Consider the following 17,907-nt stretch of genomic DNA (forward strand, 5'->3'; position numbering starts at 1 on the left):
AGAGGATAGAGAGCTCAGAAGCTCCCAGAATCAGATGTCACTCCAGTTTAGCACCTCAGTCAAGCTTTGTCTCTCTAAAGGATAGTCATTTCTCAGGGAGCCCAAAAAGGAGCCACAGCTCCCCTCCCAAATGCTCAAGTCCAGCACCGAGGCCTCATGACCTTTCAGAAGAAGCCAAGATTCACAAACCTATTCTCTCCCCAGACTCATCGCGGACCTCAGTACCCACAGGGCTTATCTCTGAGAGCCAGGTCAGGGTTTCCCACTAGATTGTGGGGAACAAGGCTGTTTCTCTCTTGCTGGCTTTCTGCACTCTTCTGTGAGTTTAACATGTAGACAGGACAGATAGGAATGGGGGCAGCTCACCTGGGACTTGCACTCAGCCCTGCAATATTGACTATAGTTCTGTGGGTCTGCCTATGCAGGCCTCCCACTGAAGCAAGCCTGAAAGACCTCTGTAACCCAGGACTTTGGAAAGGTGACAAAAGGATCATTTGAAAGACGTGCACCCATCCTATGTTATCAACTATGTATTACTGTTTATTAATTATATATATATACATATATACACACACATACATGTATACATATTACACATATATATTATCCAGTTTACATTATAATGTAATACATTTACATTACAGTGTGTGTGTGTGTGTGTGCATGTGTGTGTGTGCGTGTGCATGTGTGTGTGTGTGTTTATACTAAAGTACCGCAGTCGCAGCCACATTGGGGATTCAAGATTAACTACAAATCCCTCCTCACCAGTACTGGATCCAGATGGAGTTTCTGTACTCATCGTCTGTGGTCTTCTTGCCATGACAGAGTATGACCTGCTCGTTCACCTCTCCACCTGTTGCTCCATATCCCACACAGACTCACACTAAACCTCCCTAGGCCAGTCACTTCTTTCTAGCAGATTCCACATACTAACTGATGACAACTTCCCATATCCTTTTTTCTTATTTTGTGATTAAAAATACAGAACATAAGATTTACCATCTTAACCATTTTTTCAGGGTACTTCCGGTAGTGGTAAGCATATTCACATTGTTGTTCCCCACCTCTCCTTTTGTCATTACCTGGAACTCAGTCTTGAAGGGACAGAGGCCTCATTCACTGTAACTAGATTGCTTCCAGGGATGTGACTCCTATCTGCAGAGACCCCTGTGTTTGTAGAGCTAAAGTGCAGGAGGTTTGTACTTCACTTCAAATGCATTCTGCCAACTGCCCTTATAAGTTATCTGCACGTTTTGCTAACTCCGAGGATAAATGCAGGTCAGTTCCTGCAGCCAGGAGCCTTAGGCCAAGCTGTGGCATGGGCTCTCTTCCCGGAGACCTGGTCTCACAAAGAGACCAAATTTACATGTACTGATAACACAACTGGAATTGGGCCCTCCAGTCAGATGGGGAGGCCAGACGACTCCACCTGTAAGAATGGAAGGTGTCGGGCACCTGGGTGGCTCAGTGGTTGAGCATCTGCCTTTGGCTCAGGTTGTGATCCCAGGGTCTTGGGATGAAGTCCCACATCATGCTCCCCACAGGGAGCCTGCTTCTCCCTCTGTGTATGTCTCTGCCTCTCTCTGTGTGTCTGTCATGAATAAATAAATAAAATCTTAAAAAAAAAAAAGATTGGAAGATGTTGTTGAGACACCTGGGTAGCTCAGTTACTTAAGCATCTGCCTTCAGCTCAGATCGTGATCTTGGGGTCCTGGGATGGAGCCCATGTCAGCCTCCCTGCTCAGCAGGGAGTCTGCTTCTCTCTCTCCCAATGCCCCTCCTCCGACTTATGCTCTCTCTCCCAAATAAATAAATAAATAATTTAAAAAAATAAAATGGAAAGTGTCTGCACATGTGATGCCTGCTTTGACTTTTGGAGAAAGTGCTTGGAAGAAACAAGTTATGTAATCTATAAAACGGGAATTACATCCACCTTATAGATTACTTCAGAGCTTGAGAATTATGATGTACATGAACTATTTACTTTGAAGTCAGACATAGCAAATGCTTACTAAGAGGAAGAATAGTATTTGTGGTCACTATTATTGAACCTCAAATTTCCCCAAGCCCTGCAAGGTAACAAACCTAAGTGAAGATGCTTTGAACAACAATTGTCCTGATTTCACCAGCTCACTGCTCCCCCTTGATAACTTAGGCCCTCAATCTTATGGAATGTGTCCCACAGAGGGTATCTCTGTTCACCTATCTCTGACATCCATCACTCCACAGGGCTCTGGCTTCTGATGCCGATCCTCGCACCCACAGGAGGGAGCCGGGCTTCTCACAGTGTCACGCCAGCTCCCTCTCTCTACATGGTGAACAAAAGTGTCCCAGAGCAATGTGGCTAGCCCACCAATGTTTCACATCCTTTGTAAAATGGATCCATTGTTTGCTTAGAACTCCCCGTTCATCACAAGACAGGCTTGAGTAAGTCTCTTGGGACTGGGTTAAGAGACATTTCTAGGTGATGGACACCAAACTATGTTCATATTTCTTCCCTCCTCCCCTGGATTGAGTGCTGTACAGAGAGGTTTGTCAGCAACTATGCACAAAGGCCAGATCTGTCCCAGAGCAAGGGACACAACCAGGCCAAGCAGAGATCTATCATCATTATCATACTGTGCTTTGATATCCAAACTACAACCTCCCTAGCACCTGGCCTGGATTAGGTGCAGTTTATTGCTGCATAATGAGCTATTCCAAACTTACTATCTTAAAGCAATAAACCCTGATTACAGAATCAGGAATTCAGGAGAGGCTTTAGCAAGGTGGTTCTAGCTCAGGATCTTTTGTAAGGTAGCAAAGTGTTCTGTAGGGCTCAGTCATTGAGGCTTGGTTGGGTCTGGAACATCAAGTTTACTTACAGGGTAGGAGGCTTTAGTTCCTTGTCACAAGGACCTCCCCATAGTTTCCCATGCCAGGCCTTCCCCAGAGTGAATTATCAAAAGAGTAACCAAGACTGAAATTACAATTGTCTAAAATCTAATCTTAGAAGTGACATACCACGACCTGTGCCACATTCTATTGATCACACAGATCTACACTGGTACCACGTGGAAGAAAACGACACAAAGGTGTGACTACCAGAAGGTGGGCGTCACCACAGCCCTCTTAGAGGCTGGCTACCATATACCCTGTGCCCACTCCTGCTTCAGCTCTGCAATCTTGCCTGAGGAGAACCCATCTTTCTTCATGGTCAAAGAGGGGACTCTAGGGACCCTGAGGTTGGAGCTAAGCAGTGACAAGGTAGCACTGGGATCCAGGGATATGTTTACAAAGAACAGGAACCAGGAAAAGAGGTGCAGAATCTTGAAAAAAGGAAAGAAAGAAAGAAAAGAAAGCAAGCAAGCAAGCAGGTCTTGCAAAATTGTGGGACAGTAAAACCTGGGAATACACAGGACAACTGGATTTTCAGTGGGGTAAATTAATAGAAAGAAATGGTTTAAAACAACAAAGGTTTATTTCCCCCTATGCTAGCTGTTCATGGCTGGAGGCTCTGCTCCACATCTCCTCACTTGGGAACTTAAGCCAATAGATCAGCCATCGTCTTGAACATCATCTAAACCATTGCCAGAAAGAGAGCTCTGAAGGGTCTTGTATTGGCAATGAAATGCTATGGACCAGAAGTGATGTATGTCTTTCATTCACAGCCCATTGACCATAAATGGTCACTTGGGTTCCAGCCAGCCACAAGAGTGCCCGGAAGTGCAATCTTACCACACGCTTGGAATAGAGAACTGGAAATATTTGGCAAATGGCACTCATGATTCCTCAAAGTCTAAGAGAAGAACAAAATTTCCAGAGAAAAAGTCAGAGAAGGGCTGGGACCTAACCCAGAGTATGGCAAAATGAGGATTTTTCCAGAGCTGTATTCTGAAAGACTCTCCATCACCTCTGGGATTAACTCATCCTTTGTTGCCTTACATAGCAATCCAAAGGAGCAAGCATCTCTTGAGTCCTCTGTGTCAGGCCTGGGTCATTCCCTGGCTTTCCCTTTATACTGCACCCCTCCCTTAACCAGCCCTTTGATCCCGGGAAAGATGTCTACATACCAGGTTGCACACTCACCAAATTTCATGCTCCAAAGCATAGCCACACCCCTGGGATCCCTGGGGACTGCCCTCAACACACTTCCTAGAGAGAAGTAGATCTCTAGTCCTAGCCTGACCACCTAACCATGGTTCCTGGCAGATAGATTTAGAACAAGCTCCCATCAGACCTGAGAGGTCCCTGAAAAGGTGAATCCTTTCCTGCCTAGGCCTTACTTCCCTGTCTTTTGATTTGAATTTCAAGTTCTCACCCCACGCTAGCCAGCCCAGCCCACCCAAACCAGGCAAAAGTCTTACCTCTTCAGAAGGCCTTTCACAAAAAAAAAAAAAAAAAAAAAGAAGGCCTTTCACAAAGGGACCTGGAAGAGACTGTGGAATGACACATTATAACACTCTGGCTTGTTTCCACTGACAGACTTCCACCTGACTTCCTCATGTTTTGTGTTTGTTTTTATATTCTCACTTTCAAAAAACATGTTAGGTTAGAGCTGGTTCAGTTATTGGCCAGGCTTAAGGACTCCATTCACTCACTCACAGATTAAGAAACATCCATGGCACTCAACCCTAACCTCTTATCCCCTCCCCTAAGCCATCCCTAATAAGCGTACAACACAAGTGAAATCAGTGTCCTTGCCAGACAAAACAAGATTGCTAGCTTCCCCCCGCGCCCCCAACCAGAATGCCTCCTAGCCCCGCAGTGCAGAAATTCTGGAGCCAACAGGGCCTCTAAGGCCCAAGGCATTCAGAGATCAACTCTCCAGGAGGGGCACATTCATAGAAACTCAGGACATTTGTCACATGAACATTCTCATTAAATTTTATGCTCACGAGCCTATCTCATCTCCTGATTCTTGACTGAAGGCAGTTACAATAGTAATGAGGCAGCTCTAGAGAACCTCTGAATGGGGCAGCCAGGAGCTCCTCCTGGGTTACATGATATTGAACTTCGGTCGTGATAGTTGGGAAGATTCTCAACACATGATGATGATAAGGGAAGAGTTTCATTTAAGAGAACAGCATGAACAAGAGCAAGGACGTGAGATTTTGATTGATAGAGTAAACTCAATGGAGCAGTGGAGATAAGGCTGGAAAGACAGGGATGCCAGGGTGGCTCAGTGATTGAGCATCTGCTTTTGGTTCAGGTCATGATCCAGGGATCCTGGGAGAAAGTCTCACTTCAGGCTCCCTGCAGGGAGCCTGCTTCTCCCTGCAGCTATGTCTCTGCCTGCCTCTCTCTCTCTCTCTCTGTCGCTCATGAATAAATAAGTAAAATCTTTTTTAAAAAAAGATTGGAAACACACCCTGAATACTGATCATAGAGAGTCTTGAATGTCAGCTGAGAATTTACCCTGATTCACAGGAGAGATACATTAATAATCAGAAAAGGGTTGTCTGATTGGCTCAGTCAGAAGACCATGTGACTCTTGATCTCAGGATCATGAATTCAAGCCCCATATCAGATATAGAGATTATAAATAAATAATTTTTTAAAAATTTAGGGAATAAAGAAGCAGCTTAAGTAACATACATAGAATACTTACTAAATTAGGCATTAGGCCAAATGCTTTATACACATTATTATCTCACAACAATCGAATACGTTTATCTGTTATTTTTTTATTTTAAAGATAAGGAACAATGGCTCAGGGAAGTCACATTACTTGTCCAAGATCACACAGCTAGTAAGTGACATACCCAGGATTCAAACCCAAATCTGCCTGACTCTAGATGTCATACTCTTAACCACTAGATGAGATTAAATATGACAAACAACATACTTACAAAAGTGCCTTCCCATGGCCTTGGCCTTAGATGCCATCATTGGCAAGAAAAGTGTCAGTCTGAGCCAGACAATTCACTGCACAGCTGAGGCCTCACCACCTAATGTCATTCACAGCTGACAGCTGAACAGAAAGGCTAGACATCAAGTTGTCTCAGGTGGCAGGAAAGGACAAGGAAGCGGCAGGGTGTGTAGGGTGTAAGTCATTGTCACCTCCTGGGACACATCTGTCTCTGGGGATACCATATTCATGTTAGATAAAGGTCCAGACTAAATGTGACCCCCATCTTCGTTCTGGGATTCATGTCCTGCCACACCACACTAGGCCTCCTTGGAGGTGCCCTTTGGTATAAATGTGATTTGTGTTTCCTCCCTAAGAGCAGAGCCATTTGGGTCTATTGAAGCATTTTCTTCAGAGGCAGCCAGAACAACTCATTGCCTCACTACAACACCCCCTTCAAACCAGATGCTCTGGAGTATTCCCAAGGACTTCAAGACATCTGTGAACACTAAACCTGTGGAAGTGAGTCCCATTCTCCATGCCTCTGGCTGCAGGAAGCCATGACAAGGACAGACATGGTGGCCAGAGGGCAGGTGAGGGCAGCAGAGAGCTGGCAGCAGAAGCTCAGGAGAGAGCTCCGAGTGCAGCTGGGAGAGAGCTCCATGAGGAAGTGGGAGGAGCCCATGGAGAGCCACCATCTGCCAAGGAAATCCCCTCCTCTGGGTTCACCCAGAGGGCAGCTCAGGTTGAAGCTCAAATGCTAAGGGAGCTCACTGGGAAGTCAGCCTGAAGGAGATGGGGAAGCAGAAAGATGCCAGAGACAACAGCACTGGGAGTCAAGAAGAGGGCTCAGAACACGCTGCTGGTAGCCAGGGTCCTGGAGTAGCTCTGGGCACTGGCCAGCCCTGTTCTCGCCAGCCAGGAGAACACAGATGAATTTAGGCAAAAAAGCAAAGAAGAAAGGCTGCCTGGTTCATTTTATGAGGTCATCATAACCCTGATAACAAAACCTGTCCAGAACAGCATATATACAAAAAGAAACAACAGTGCTTCACTTTGAAATGTGGACAGAAAAGTTTTGAGAAAACCTTAACAAGCTGGATTAAAGGATGCTTAAAAATCATCCATAGTAGCCAAGCAGGGTTTATTTTAGCAATGTAGAGTTCATTTGGCAATAGGAAATATATTAAAACTGTACAGCTCATCCATAAAAAAGGGAAAGAAGAAAGAAAGAAAGAAAGAAAGAAAGAAAGAAAGAAAGAAAGAAAGAAAGAAAGAAAAGAAAATCACCCAAATCTAGATTCTGAAAAGCATTTGCTAGAATTTGTTTCTACGTGTTTGTTTTAATCTTTAAAATCCACGTGTTTGTTTTAATCTTTAAAATCCACGTGTTTGTTTTAATCTTTAAAATTTTAGGAAGAGTAGGATAATCTCTTAACATAATGAGAAGTAGCAATATCTTATTTATAATTGAAATACAAGAGACTGCTCCATTAAAATCAATAACCAAGGGCAGCCAGTGGCTCAGCGGTTTAGCGCCGCCTTCAGCCAGGGCCTGATCCTGGAGACCCAGGATCAAGTCCCACATCGGGCTCCCTGCATGGAGCCTGCTTCTCCCTCTGCCTGTGTCTCTGCCTCTCTCTCTCTCTGTGTCTCTCATGAATAAATAAAATTTTTTTAAAAAATTATAAAATAAAATCAGTAACCAAAAAAGGATTCTACGTCTCACCATTATTCTTTTTTTTAAACCTTTGATATTTTTTTTATTTTTATTTATGATAGTCATACAGAGAGAGAGAGAGGCAGAGACACAGGCAGAGGGAGAAGCAGGCTCCATGCACCGGTCTCCAGGATCGCGCCCTGGGCCAAAGGCAGGCGCCAAACCGCTGCGCCACCCAGGGATCCCTTATTATTTAATATTATTGTAGAAGTTAAGGCTAATGCAATAAAGGCATAAAACAAAAACAAAGGGTACTAAGACCAAATTGTCATATTTATCAATGCTCTACCTTAGTTATCAATGCTATATACTAAAGTCCCAAGATAACTTCCAGGAATGAAACAAAAGTTAAGAAGAGTTTTAAATTTTTTTTTATTTATTTGAGAGAGAAAGAGAGCACAAGCAGGGCAAAGTGGGGGAAGAGGGAAGGGACAGAGGGAGGAGAAGTAGGCTCCCAACAGAGCAGGGAGCCCAACACTGGGCTCTACCCAGGACCCAGGGTTCATGACCTGAGCTGAAGGCAGACATTTAACCGACTGAGCCACTTAGGCCCACCAAAGTAGAGCTTTTGAAAAAGCATTCATAATAAAAGAAATGTGAGTTAAAACAATACACTGTGCAAACCATTTTTAACCCCTAGAATATTACATTCAAAAAATTCGAAAACATGTAGTTGATAAGCATGTGGGTAAATAGGTACTCTCATACATTGCTGATGGTATTATATATTGCTACAGCCTCTATGGAGAGCAATGTAGCAGTATGATCCCTGGGTGGCTCAGCGATTTAGCGCCTGCCTTTGGCCCAGGGCGTGATCCTGGAGTCCTGGGATCGAGTCTCACGTCGGGCTCCCGGTATGGAGACTGTCTCTGCACCCTCCCCCCCATGTCTATCATGAATAAATAAATAAAATCTTTAAAAAAAAGTTTAAGTGTATGTGCCTTTAAGATTTTTAAATTTATTCATGAGAGGCACAGAGAGAGAGAGGGAGAGGCAGAGACATAGGCAGAGGGAGAAGAGAGCGCCCTGAGGGGAGCCTGATACAGCACTCCATCCCAGGATCCTGGGCTGAAGGCAGATTGAGTCTGCCTATGTCTCTGCCTGCCACTCTCTCTCTCTCTCTCTCTGTGTGTGTCTCTCATGAATAAATAAAATCTTTTTTTTTGTTGTTAAAGATTTTATTTATTTATTCATAAGAGACACACAGAGAGAGAGACACAGAGACATAGGCAGAGGGAGAAGCAGGCTCCATGCAGGGAGCCTGATGTGGGACTCGATCCCGGGTCTCCAGGATAACGCCCTGGGCTGAAGGCGGCGCTAAACCACTGAGCCACCCAGGCTGCCCTAAATAAAATCTTTTTTTTTTTTTTTAATAAAATCTTTAGGGATCCCTGGGTGGCTCAGCAGTTTGGTGCCTGCCTTTGGCTGGGTGGGGGTGATCCAGCGGTCCTGGGATCGAGTCCCGCATCGGCCTCCCTGCATGGGGCCTGCTTCTCCCTCTGCCTGTGTCTCCGCCTCTGTCTCTCATGAATAAATAAATAAAATCTTTTGAAAAAAAATCTTTAAAAAAATATGGAATCAAATATCTATCAGTAGGAAATTGTTCAATGGTATATTATGCAGCTGTAAAAAATGATGAGGAAGCTTTTATGTCCTGAAATGGAATGAATTCCAAGACAAAATGTTAAGTGAAAATGCAAAGTACAGGGACACCTCGGTGGCTCAGCAGTTGAGCATCTGCCTTTGGCTCAGAGTGTGATCCTGGGTCCCTGATGGAGTCCCATATCCGGCTCCCTGCATGGAGCCTGCATCTCCCTCTACCTGTGTCTCTGCTTCTCTGTCTCTCCTGAAAAAATAATTATTTTTTAAAAAAATGGGGATCCGTGGGTGGCGCAGCGGTTTGGCGCCTGCCTTTGGCCCAGGGCGCGATCCTGGAGACCCGGGATCGAATCCCACATCGGGCTCCCGGTGCATGGGGCCTGCTTCTCCCTCTGCCTGTGTCTCTGCCTCTCTCTCTCTGTGTCTATGAATAAACAAATAAAATCTTTAAAAAAACACTGCATAATTTGCAACCAATTATGTGTATATATATAATATTTTAATTAGGAAAAAATATTTTTGCATATTTAGTAATCTAACTGTAAAATATCTATGAATAAATGCACACACACACAAAAACTAGCAATGAAGCACCTGGATGACAGTCAGTTGAGTGATGGCCTCTTGTTTTCCACTGAGGTCATGATCTCAGGGTCGTGAGATCCAGTCAGGGGTAAGTCTCCACACTGAGCACAGAGTCTGCTTGGGTCTCTCTCTCTCTCTCTCCCTCTCCCTCTGCTCTTGACCCCCACCCCACCCTGCCCCGTGGACTGGCGTTCGCTCTCTCTCAAACAAATAAATATATCTTTAAAAAGAAACACTAGCAGGGGATCCCTGGGTGGCTCAGCAGTTTGGTGCCTGCCTTTGGCTGGGGAGGGGGGGGGTGATCCGGCGGTCCTGGGATCAAGTCCCACATCGGGCTCCCTACATGGAGCCTGCTTCTCCCTGTGCCTGTGTCTCTGCCTCTCTCTCTCTCTCTGTGTCTCATAAACAAGTAAAATTGAAAGAAAAAAAGAAAGAAGGAAGGAAGGAAGGAAGGAAGGAAGGAAGGAAGGAAGGAAGGAAGGAAGGAAGGAAGGAAGGAAAGAAAGAAAGAAAGAAAGAAAGAAAGAAAGAAAGAAAGAAAGAAAGAAAGAAAGAAAGAAAGAAAGAAAGAAAGACTAGCAACATTTATTTTATCTGTATACCCTTTTCTGTGATTTGAGTTTTAAGCCAAGTAAACATATTTCCTGTTCATAAATACATTTAATCTAAAGAAAGAAAAGCTGGGGAAAATGTTTACAAAAAAAGTATTGAAGATTCTTTGTTTTGCCAGATAGAACATTTACTTATTTATTTGCTTGTTTGTTTATTTAAATTTCTTTTTTAGAAAATATATTTAAACTACTATATTAAACATTAACATTTCCTAAAGGCAAAAGTACTGGCAAACATGCAAATTAGTAATTTTAGATAGGATAAAGGAAACATCAGAAATGGGGAGCTTTTCCACCCCTCCCCACTCCACCCGCCTTACTCCCCCCACCCCTTCCAGGACTGCTGGGGCTGCACCTCCCTGGCTCAGAGCTCCCTGCTCCTGCTAAGTTAGCACCGCCCTCCTCTCTCCAGAGGCTATCTTGATCATCTACTGCAACCTCATCAGCCATAATGCTGATGCCGAGATCACTGAGATTGCATTCCCCGGTGCCTGAAGGTGGAAGGGAAGTTGATCAGGAGGACAGAGGGTAACAATGATGACTCGTTCTTTGGTGGAAATGCCTCTGCTGAAAGCCCAGAGGTTGAAAGTACGGAAAGCACAGTCATCACTGGTGGTAATATTGTCATGAACCATCACTTGCAGGAAACAAGCTTCACAAAAGCCTACAAGAAGTACATCAAAGATGTAATGGATCAAAGGCAAACTTGAAGAACAGAGGCTGAAAAGAGTAAAAACCTTCTATGACAGGGGCTGCAGAACACATCAAGCCCAACCTTGCTAATTTCGGAAACTACAGTTCTTTACTGAAGAGAACATGAATCCAGGTGGCATGGTTGCTCTGCTGGACTACCTTTTTTTTTTTTTTTTTTAAGATTTATTTATTTATTTATTTATTCATTCATTCATTCATTCATTCATTCAAAGAGAGAGAGAGAGGCAGAGACACAGGCAGAAGCAGGCTCCATGCAGGGAGCCTGACGTGGGACTCGATCCCGGGTCTCCAGAATCAAGCCCTGGGCCAAAGGTGCTAAACTGCTGATCCACCCAGACTGCCCAATAGAGAGAATCTTTAGCAGACTCCCCCCTGAGCTGGGAGCTTGACCTGGGGCTTGATATCAGGACCCTGAGACCATGACTTGAGCCCAAATCAAGAGTCCCACTGTCACTTAAAGGATTCAGCCACCCAGACACCCCATATTATTTTCTTTTTTTTTTTTCTTAAAGATTTTATTTATTTATTAATGAGAGAGAGAGAGAGAGAGGCAGAGACACAGGCAGAGGGAGAAGCAGGCTCCCTGCAGAGAGCCCGATGTGGGATCTAGTCCTGGTACCCCAGGATCACGTCCTGAGCTGAAGGCAGATGCTCAACCACTGAGCCACCCAGGTGTCCCTATATGATTTTCTTTAAGGATGGTTTAGAAATGGAAATAAGTTAAAGAATGTGGCTGTTACTTTGGATGTAACACCTGTTGTCCAAATCGGCTGCTACTTTTCATCCACACAACACAAGGACTTAAACAAATGGGGCTGATGTCCTTTTCAGCTCTTCATTTATTCTGACCTTGATTTATCTGGAGTGGAGGCATTGTTTTTAAGAAAAATACATGCCACATAGGTTGTCTGAAAATAAAATGCATTTAAACTCATTTGAGAGGATGCCTCTTAGATGCCTACGTTTTTAAATCCCTCCTTGTGTAGTTTCCTGGAGCAGCTAGAGTCTGGTTGTAGACTACTGCTAGAAAGCATAAGATGGCCTTCAGATAACCTACAGTGAAGACTACTTGTAGCTCTGGAATATAAAAAACAAGAACCAAAAAAGTCTTAATTCTGAGTTTAAATAAAAGGGAAGGCCATGCTCATAGCTGTGTCAACATTTGAAGTGGATTCCTCACACAGTTCATCACCTACAAACAGGAAGTAGTTAACTCTGGAAGAGATCACCAGAAAGAATTAAAAAGAGACCAATACAGGGGATCCCTGGGTGGCTCAGTGGTTTAAGGGCCTGCCTCCCGCCCAGGGCGTGATGCTGGAGACCTGGGATCAAGTCCCACATTGGGCTCCCGGCTTGGAGCCTGCTTCTCTCTCTTCCTCTCTCTCTCTCTCTCTCTGTGTCTCTCATGAATAAACAAATAAAACCTTAAAAAAAAAAAAAAAAAGAGAGAGACCAATACAGTTGGAAGCAAAAAAAAAAAAAAAAAAAAAGGAAAGAAAGGGATCCCTGGGTGGCGCAGCGGTTTGGCGCCTGCCTTTGGCCCAGGGCGCGATCCTGGAGACCCGGGATCGAATCCCACATCGGGCTCCCGGTGCATGGAGCCTGCTTCTCCCTCTGCCTGTGTCTCTGCCTCTCTCTCTCTGTGTGACTATCATAAATAAATAAAATCTTTAAAAAAAAAAAAAAAAAAGGAAAGAAAAATTAATGGGAAAATGTCAAATTATTCAACAAATGGGAAAAATAACTGGCAAAAAAAAGTCATATTCTCACCTGCCACCATACTCAAATAAATTCCAGATTATTTAAATTTTTAATATGAAAAATAAAACTATACAAAAACTAGGTGAAATATGTGGAATAATTAAGATCTTCAGACACTAGGGATGCCTGGGTGGCTCAGCAGTTGAGGGTCTGCCTTTGGTTCAGGGAGTGTTTCCTGTGGGATCAGGGCCCACATGGGGCTCCCCGCGGGGAGCCTACTTCTCCCTCTGCCTGTGTCTCTGCCTCTCTCTGTGTCTCTCATGAATAAATAAATAAAATCTTTAAAAAAAAATATCTTCAGATACTGATGGATTCTCTGTTTCAAATGTTAAGTCCATCTCCCATTTCCTGGGATAAACTCCACTTGGTCATGACCTGTCATCATTTTCATATACTGTGTTTCAGTTTGCTGGGACACTAAGAATATTTTTTATCTCTGTTCAAGAAAGACACTGCTCTTAAGCCTTTTTTTTTGCTTTTTTTTTTTTTTTTAATGATAGTCACACACACAGAGAGAGAGAGAGAGAGGCAGAGACATAGGCAGAGGGAGAAGCAGGCTCCATGCACCGGGAGCCCGACGTGGGATTCAATCCCGGGTCTCCAGGATGGCACCCTGGGCCAAAGGCAGGCGCTAAACCACTGCACCACCCAGGGATCCCTCTTAAGCTTTTTTGTAGTATCTCTGTCTGGTTTTGGTATCAAGATAACACTGACTTCCTAAAATGAGTTGGGGATTTTTGCTCTTCTGTTTTTAAAATATCTTCCGTTTTTAAAATATTCATTCTAAATATCTGATAGAATTCACTCACTAAGCATAAAGTTGTCTATAAAATTATCTTTTTTTTTTTTTTTAATCTATAGTGTCTAGGCACCAGGATGGCTCAGTCGATTGAGTGTTTGACACTTGATCTCACCTCAGATCTTGATCTTAGGGTTGTGACTTCAAGCCCCACACGGCTTACGCTGGGCATGGAGACTACTTTAAAAAACAAAAACAAAGTAAGATAAAATACCTGTTTTCACTTTTTAAAGAATAAGTAAATAAATTTTTTTGTAAATAAAATTTTTAAAAAATAAATAAATCTGTAGGATCTATAATGACATCTCTCCTTTCTTTACAAATGCTGGCAATTTGTTTCTCATTAGTCTTGTTACAGGTTTATCCATTTTAATGATCTTTTCAAAAGACAAGCTTTTAATTTTATTTACTCTCTATTATTTTTCTATGTTCTATTTCATTGGTTTCTACCAATTATCACAATTATTTCCTTCTACTTATTTTGTGATCAATTTGCTCTTCATTTTCTAGCAGGTTTTTTTTTTTTAAGATTTTATTTATTTATTCATGAGAATACACAGAGAGGAGAGAGAGAGAGGCAGAGACACAGGCAGAGGGAGAAGCAGGCTCCATGCAGGGGGCCAGACGTGGGACTCAATCCCAGGTCTCCAGGATCATGTCCTGGGCCGTAGGCGGCACCCAACCACTGAGCCACAGGGCTGCCCTCTAGCAGTTTTTTATGATAGCTTAGATCATTGATTCCTAGACCTTTATTCTCTAATAGCAACATTTAAAGCTAAAACGTATTTGAAGGCACTACTTTAGCTACATACTGTCAATTTTAAGATTTTATTTATGGGATGCCTGGGTGCCTCAGCTGTTGAGCACCTATGTCTCTGCGTCTCTCTCTCTCTCTGTGTCTCTCATGAATAAATAAATAAAATCACTAAAAAAAAAAAGAATTAAGGAAACTTGAATACCATCCACCTGTTGGACTTATCTGACATTAACACGCCACAAAAACAGACACATATTCTTTGCAAGTGCACATGGGAAAATCACAAGACAACACATTATGGGTCATAAAACAAGTCTCAATAAATTTAGAAGAACTGAAATCACAGAGAATACATTCTCTAAAAATGAATTAAATGAGAAGTCAGTAACAAAAAGATAACTCGAAAATCCACAAATATTTGGAAATTAAATGACACTCCTCTAAATAAGCCACAGATCAAAGAAAGAAAATTATAAGATAGTTCAAATTGAATGATAATGAAAGCACAACAAATCAAAATTGGTAGTATGGGGACACCGTATCTTCCTCCCTCTGCCTCTGTCTGTCTCTCATGAATAAATAAATAAAATCTTTTTTTAAAAAGATTTTATTTATTTATTCATTTATTTTTAATTTTTAAAGATTTTATTTATTCATGAAAGAGAGAAGCAGGGCAGCCCCGATGGTGCAGCGGCTTAGTGCCACCTGCAGCCTGAGGTGTGATCCTGGAGACCCGGGATCGAGTCCCATGTTGAGCTCCCTTCATGGAGCTTGCTTCTCCCTCTGCCTGTGTCTCTGCCTCTCTTTCTCTCTGTGTCTCTCATGAATAAAGAAATAAAATCAGAAAAGAAAAGAAAAAAGAAAAGAAAAGAAAAGAAAAGAAAAGAAAAGAAAAGAAAAGAAAAGAAAAGAAAAGAAAAGAAAAGAAAAGAAAAAAGAGAAGCAGAGACACAGGCAGAGGGAGAAGCAGGCTCCATGCAGGGAGCCCGCCCGATGTGAGACCCGACCCCGGGACTCCAGGATCATGCCAGGGACTGAAGGCAGGCGCTCAACCACTGAGTCACCCAGGTGTACCAAGTTTTCTTAATTCTTACTGGTTATCTGTCACATACACTACTAAGACTGGAGTGTTTCTCCTTTCATTTTTGTCAGTTTCTATTTCATATATTTTGAAGCTCTCTTATTGGGTTTATACATATTTACAATTATGTCTTCATGATGAACTGACCATCTTGTCATTAGGAAATGTCCCTTATTGGGGTGCCTGGGTAGCTCAGTCAGGTAAGCATCTGCCTTCAGCTCAGGTCATGATCCTGGGGTCCTGGCAGGGAGGCTCGAGCTTGCTTCTCCCTCTCTCTCTGCCTGCCACTCCCTGTTTGTGCTCTCTCTCTGTCAAATAAATAAAATTAAAAAAAAAAAAAAAAAAGAAAAAAAAGAAAGAAAGAAAGAAAGAAAGAAAGAAAGAAAACAACTCTCATTATCCATAGTAATAGTTCTTGTTGTAAAGTCTACCTTTAAAAAAAAAAATCTTATTTATTTATGGAGACACAGAGAGAGAGAGAGGCAGAGACACAGGCAGAAGGAGAAGCAGGCTCCATGCAGGGAGCCCGACTTGGGACTCGATCCACGGTCCCCAGGATCACGCCCTGGGCTGAAGGCGGCGCTAAACCGCTAAGCTATGAGGGCTGCCTTGAAGTCTACCTTCTTTGATATTAATATAGCTACTCCAACTTATTTTTTTAAGATTTTTTTGTTTATTTATTCATGAGAGACACACAGAGAGAGGCAGAGACCTAGGAGACATAGGCAGAGGGAGAAGCAGGCTCCATGCAGGGAGCCCGACGTGGGACTCAATCCCAGGTCTCCAGGATCATGTCCTGGGCCGAAGGTGGTACTAAACTGCTGAGCCACTGGGGCTGCCCATCCAGCTTTCTTATAGTTAAGTGTTTGCAAGGTATATCTTTTTCTATTTTTGACTGGAGTGTCTGAACCATTTATGAGTAATTCTATACAGATGGGCTTAAGTTTAAGTTTATCCATCTTGTTATGTTTTCTACTTGTCCCAATCCTGTGCTCACTTCAGCAGCTCGTATACTAAAATCTACTTGTCCCGTTTCTTCTTTGTTGTCCCTTTTTTTGTTTCTTTTCCTGACATCTTTTCCATTACCTGATAGATAGCTTTTTCAGCATTCCATTTTATCTCCACTTACTTGGAGTTTTTAAGCTATTCTTATTTGGAGATTTGTTTGGTTTGCCTTTTCTTTTATTTTTGGTTTTTGCCTTTTGATTTGTCTGGTTTTAAGAGGTTGCTTGACATTTTACTTTTCTTTTTTTTTAGATTTATTTATTTTTTCAGAGGGAGAGGGGCAGAGACACAGACAGAGGGAGAAGCAGGCTCCATGCAGGAAGCCTGACATGGGACTTGATCCCAGGTCTCCAGGACCACGCCCTGGGCTGCAGGCGGCGCTAAACCGCTGCGCCACCGGGGCTGCCCTGCTTGACATTTTACATATACATATTTATCCTATCAGTCTAGAGCTTTAAATAATATACAACTTCATGTTGTATACATGAAGTATAACATCAATCTTACAATAGTATGCTTCTATCCCACCCCATCCCTGTGTTATTGTGGTCAGATATTTTATTTCTATATATGCTATAAGCACCCTGATACGTTGTTATTACTTTTAAACAGTTATCTTTTTAAAAATGTTAAAATGAAGGAAAATTATGATCTAAATATTCATATATTTACCATTTTCTCCACTGTGCTTTGTGTAGCTCCAAATTTCCATATGGTGTATTTCTTTGATTTATACTTATAATATATTTTAATATATAATTATACTTAAAAACATTCATTTAACATTTTTGTAGTAAAGATAATAGCTACAGATTCTCTCAGCTTTTATTTGTCTGCAAAAACCTTTAATTTCATTTTTGAAGGACACTTTTCATGGATAGAGAATTTTAGATGGACAAATTTTCCTTTTAGTACTTTAAAGATGTTGTTAAAAATAACGGCTTGTTTTTGCAGTCATTCTCATCTTTGTTCCCTATATGTAATGTATCTCTTTCACAGTTTCTTTGGCTGAATTTAACATTTTTTTTTTTTTGTCATTGGCTTTTAATACTTTGATTATATTGTTCCATAGTGTGGTTTACTTTATATTTTTTTCTTCGTGAAGTTTGTTGAATTTCTTAGGTCCATGGAGCTATAGTTTTATTAAATATGGAAACGTGGGACACCTGGGTGGCTCAGTGGTTGAGCATCTGCCTTCAGCTCAGGGCATGATCCCAGGGTCCTGGGATCTAGTCCCACATCAGCCTCCCAGCAGGGAGCCTACTTCTCCCTCAGCCTGTGTCTCTGCCTCTCTCTCTGTGTCTCTCATGAATAAATAAAGAAAATCTCTTAAAATAAATCAATAAATAAATAAATGTGGAAAGTTTCTCAGGGGTGCCTGGGTGGCTCAGTGGTTGAGCATCTGCCTTTGACTTAGGTTGTAGTTCCAGGGTACTGGGACTGAT

General features: G+C 42.5%; 1 protein-coding gene across 7 annotated transcripts in view; it reads right to left on the minus strand.

Moving 5' to 3' along the window:
• Window positions 1–17,907, minus strand: part of LOC144294672 (uncharacterized) — a 48,393-nt gene that overhangs the window by 9,093 nt on the left and 21,393 nt on the right. For 3 of the 7 annotated variants that reach the window (XR_013362047.1, XR_013362045.1, XM_077866510.1), the window contains one exon: window positions 13,735–13,799. The exons of 1 other annotated variant lie outside the window; for it this stretch is intronic. Coding sequence is in view for 3 of the 6 variants with exons in the window: in XM_077866510.1 (XP_077722636.1) it covers window positions 13,735–13,799 (65 nt within the window). In the remaining 3 variants the exon portion in view is untranslated. Of the gene's footprint in view, window positions 1–10,688; window positions 11,010–13,734; window positions 13,800–17,907 lie in introns of those variants that run through there. 3 more of the 7 variants (XR_013362046.1, XM_077866508.1, XM_077866509.1) reach the window with 2 other exon arrangements.

Source organism: Canis aureus, chromosome 23 (assembly GCF_053574225.1).
Source record: "Canis aureus isolate CA01 chromosome 23, VMU_Caureus_v.1.0, whole genome shotgun sequence".
Lineage (NCBI taxonomy): Eukaryota > Metazoa > Chordata > Mammalia > Carnivora > Canidae > Canis > Canis aureus.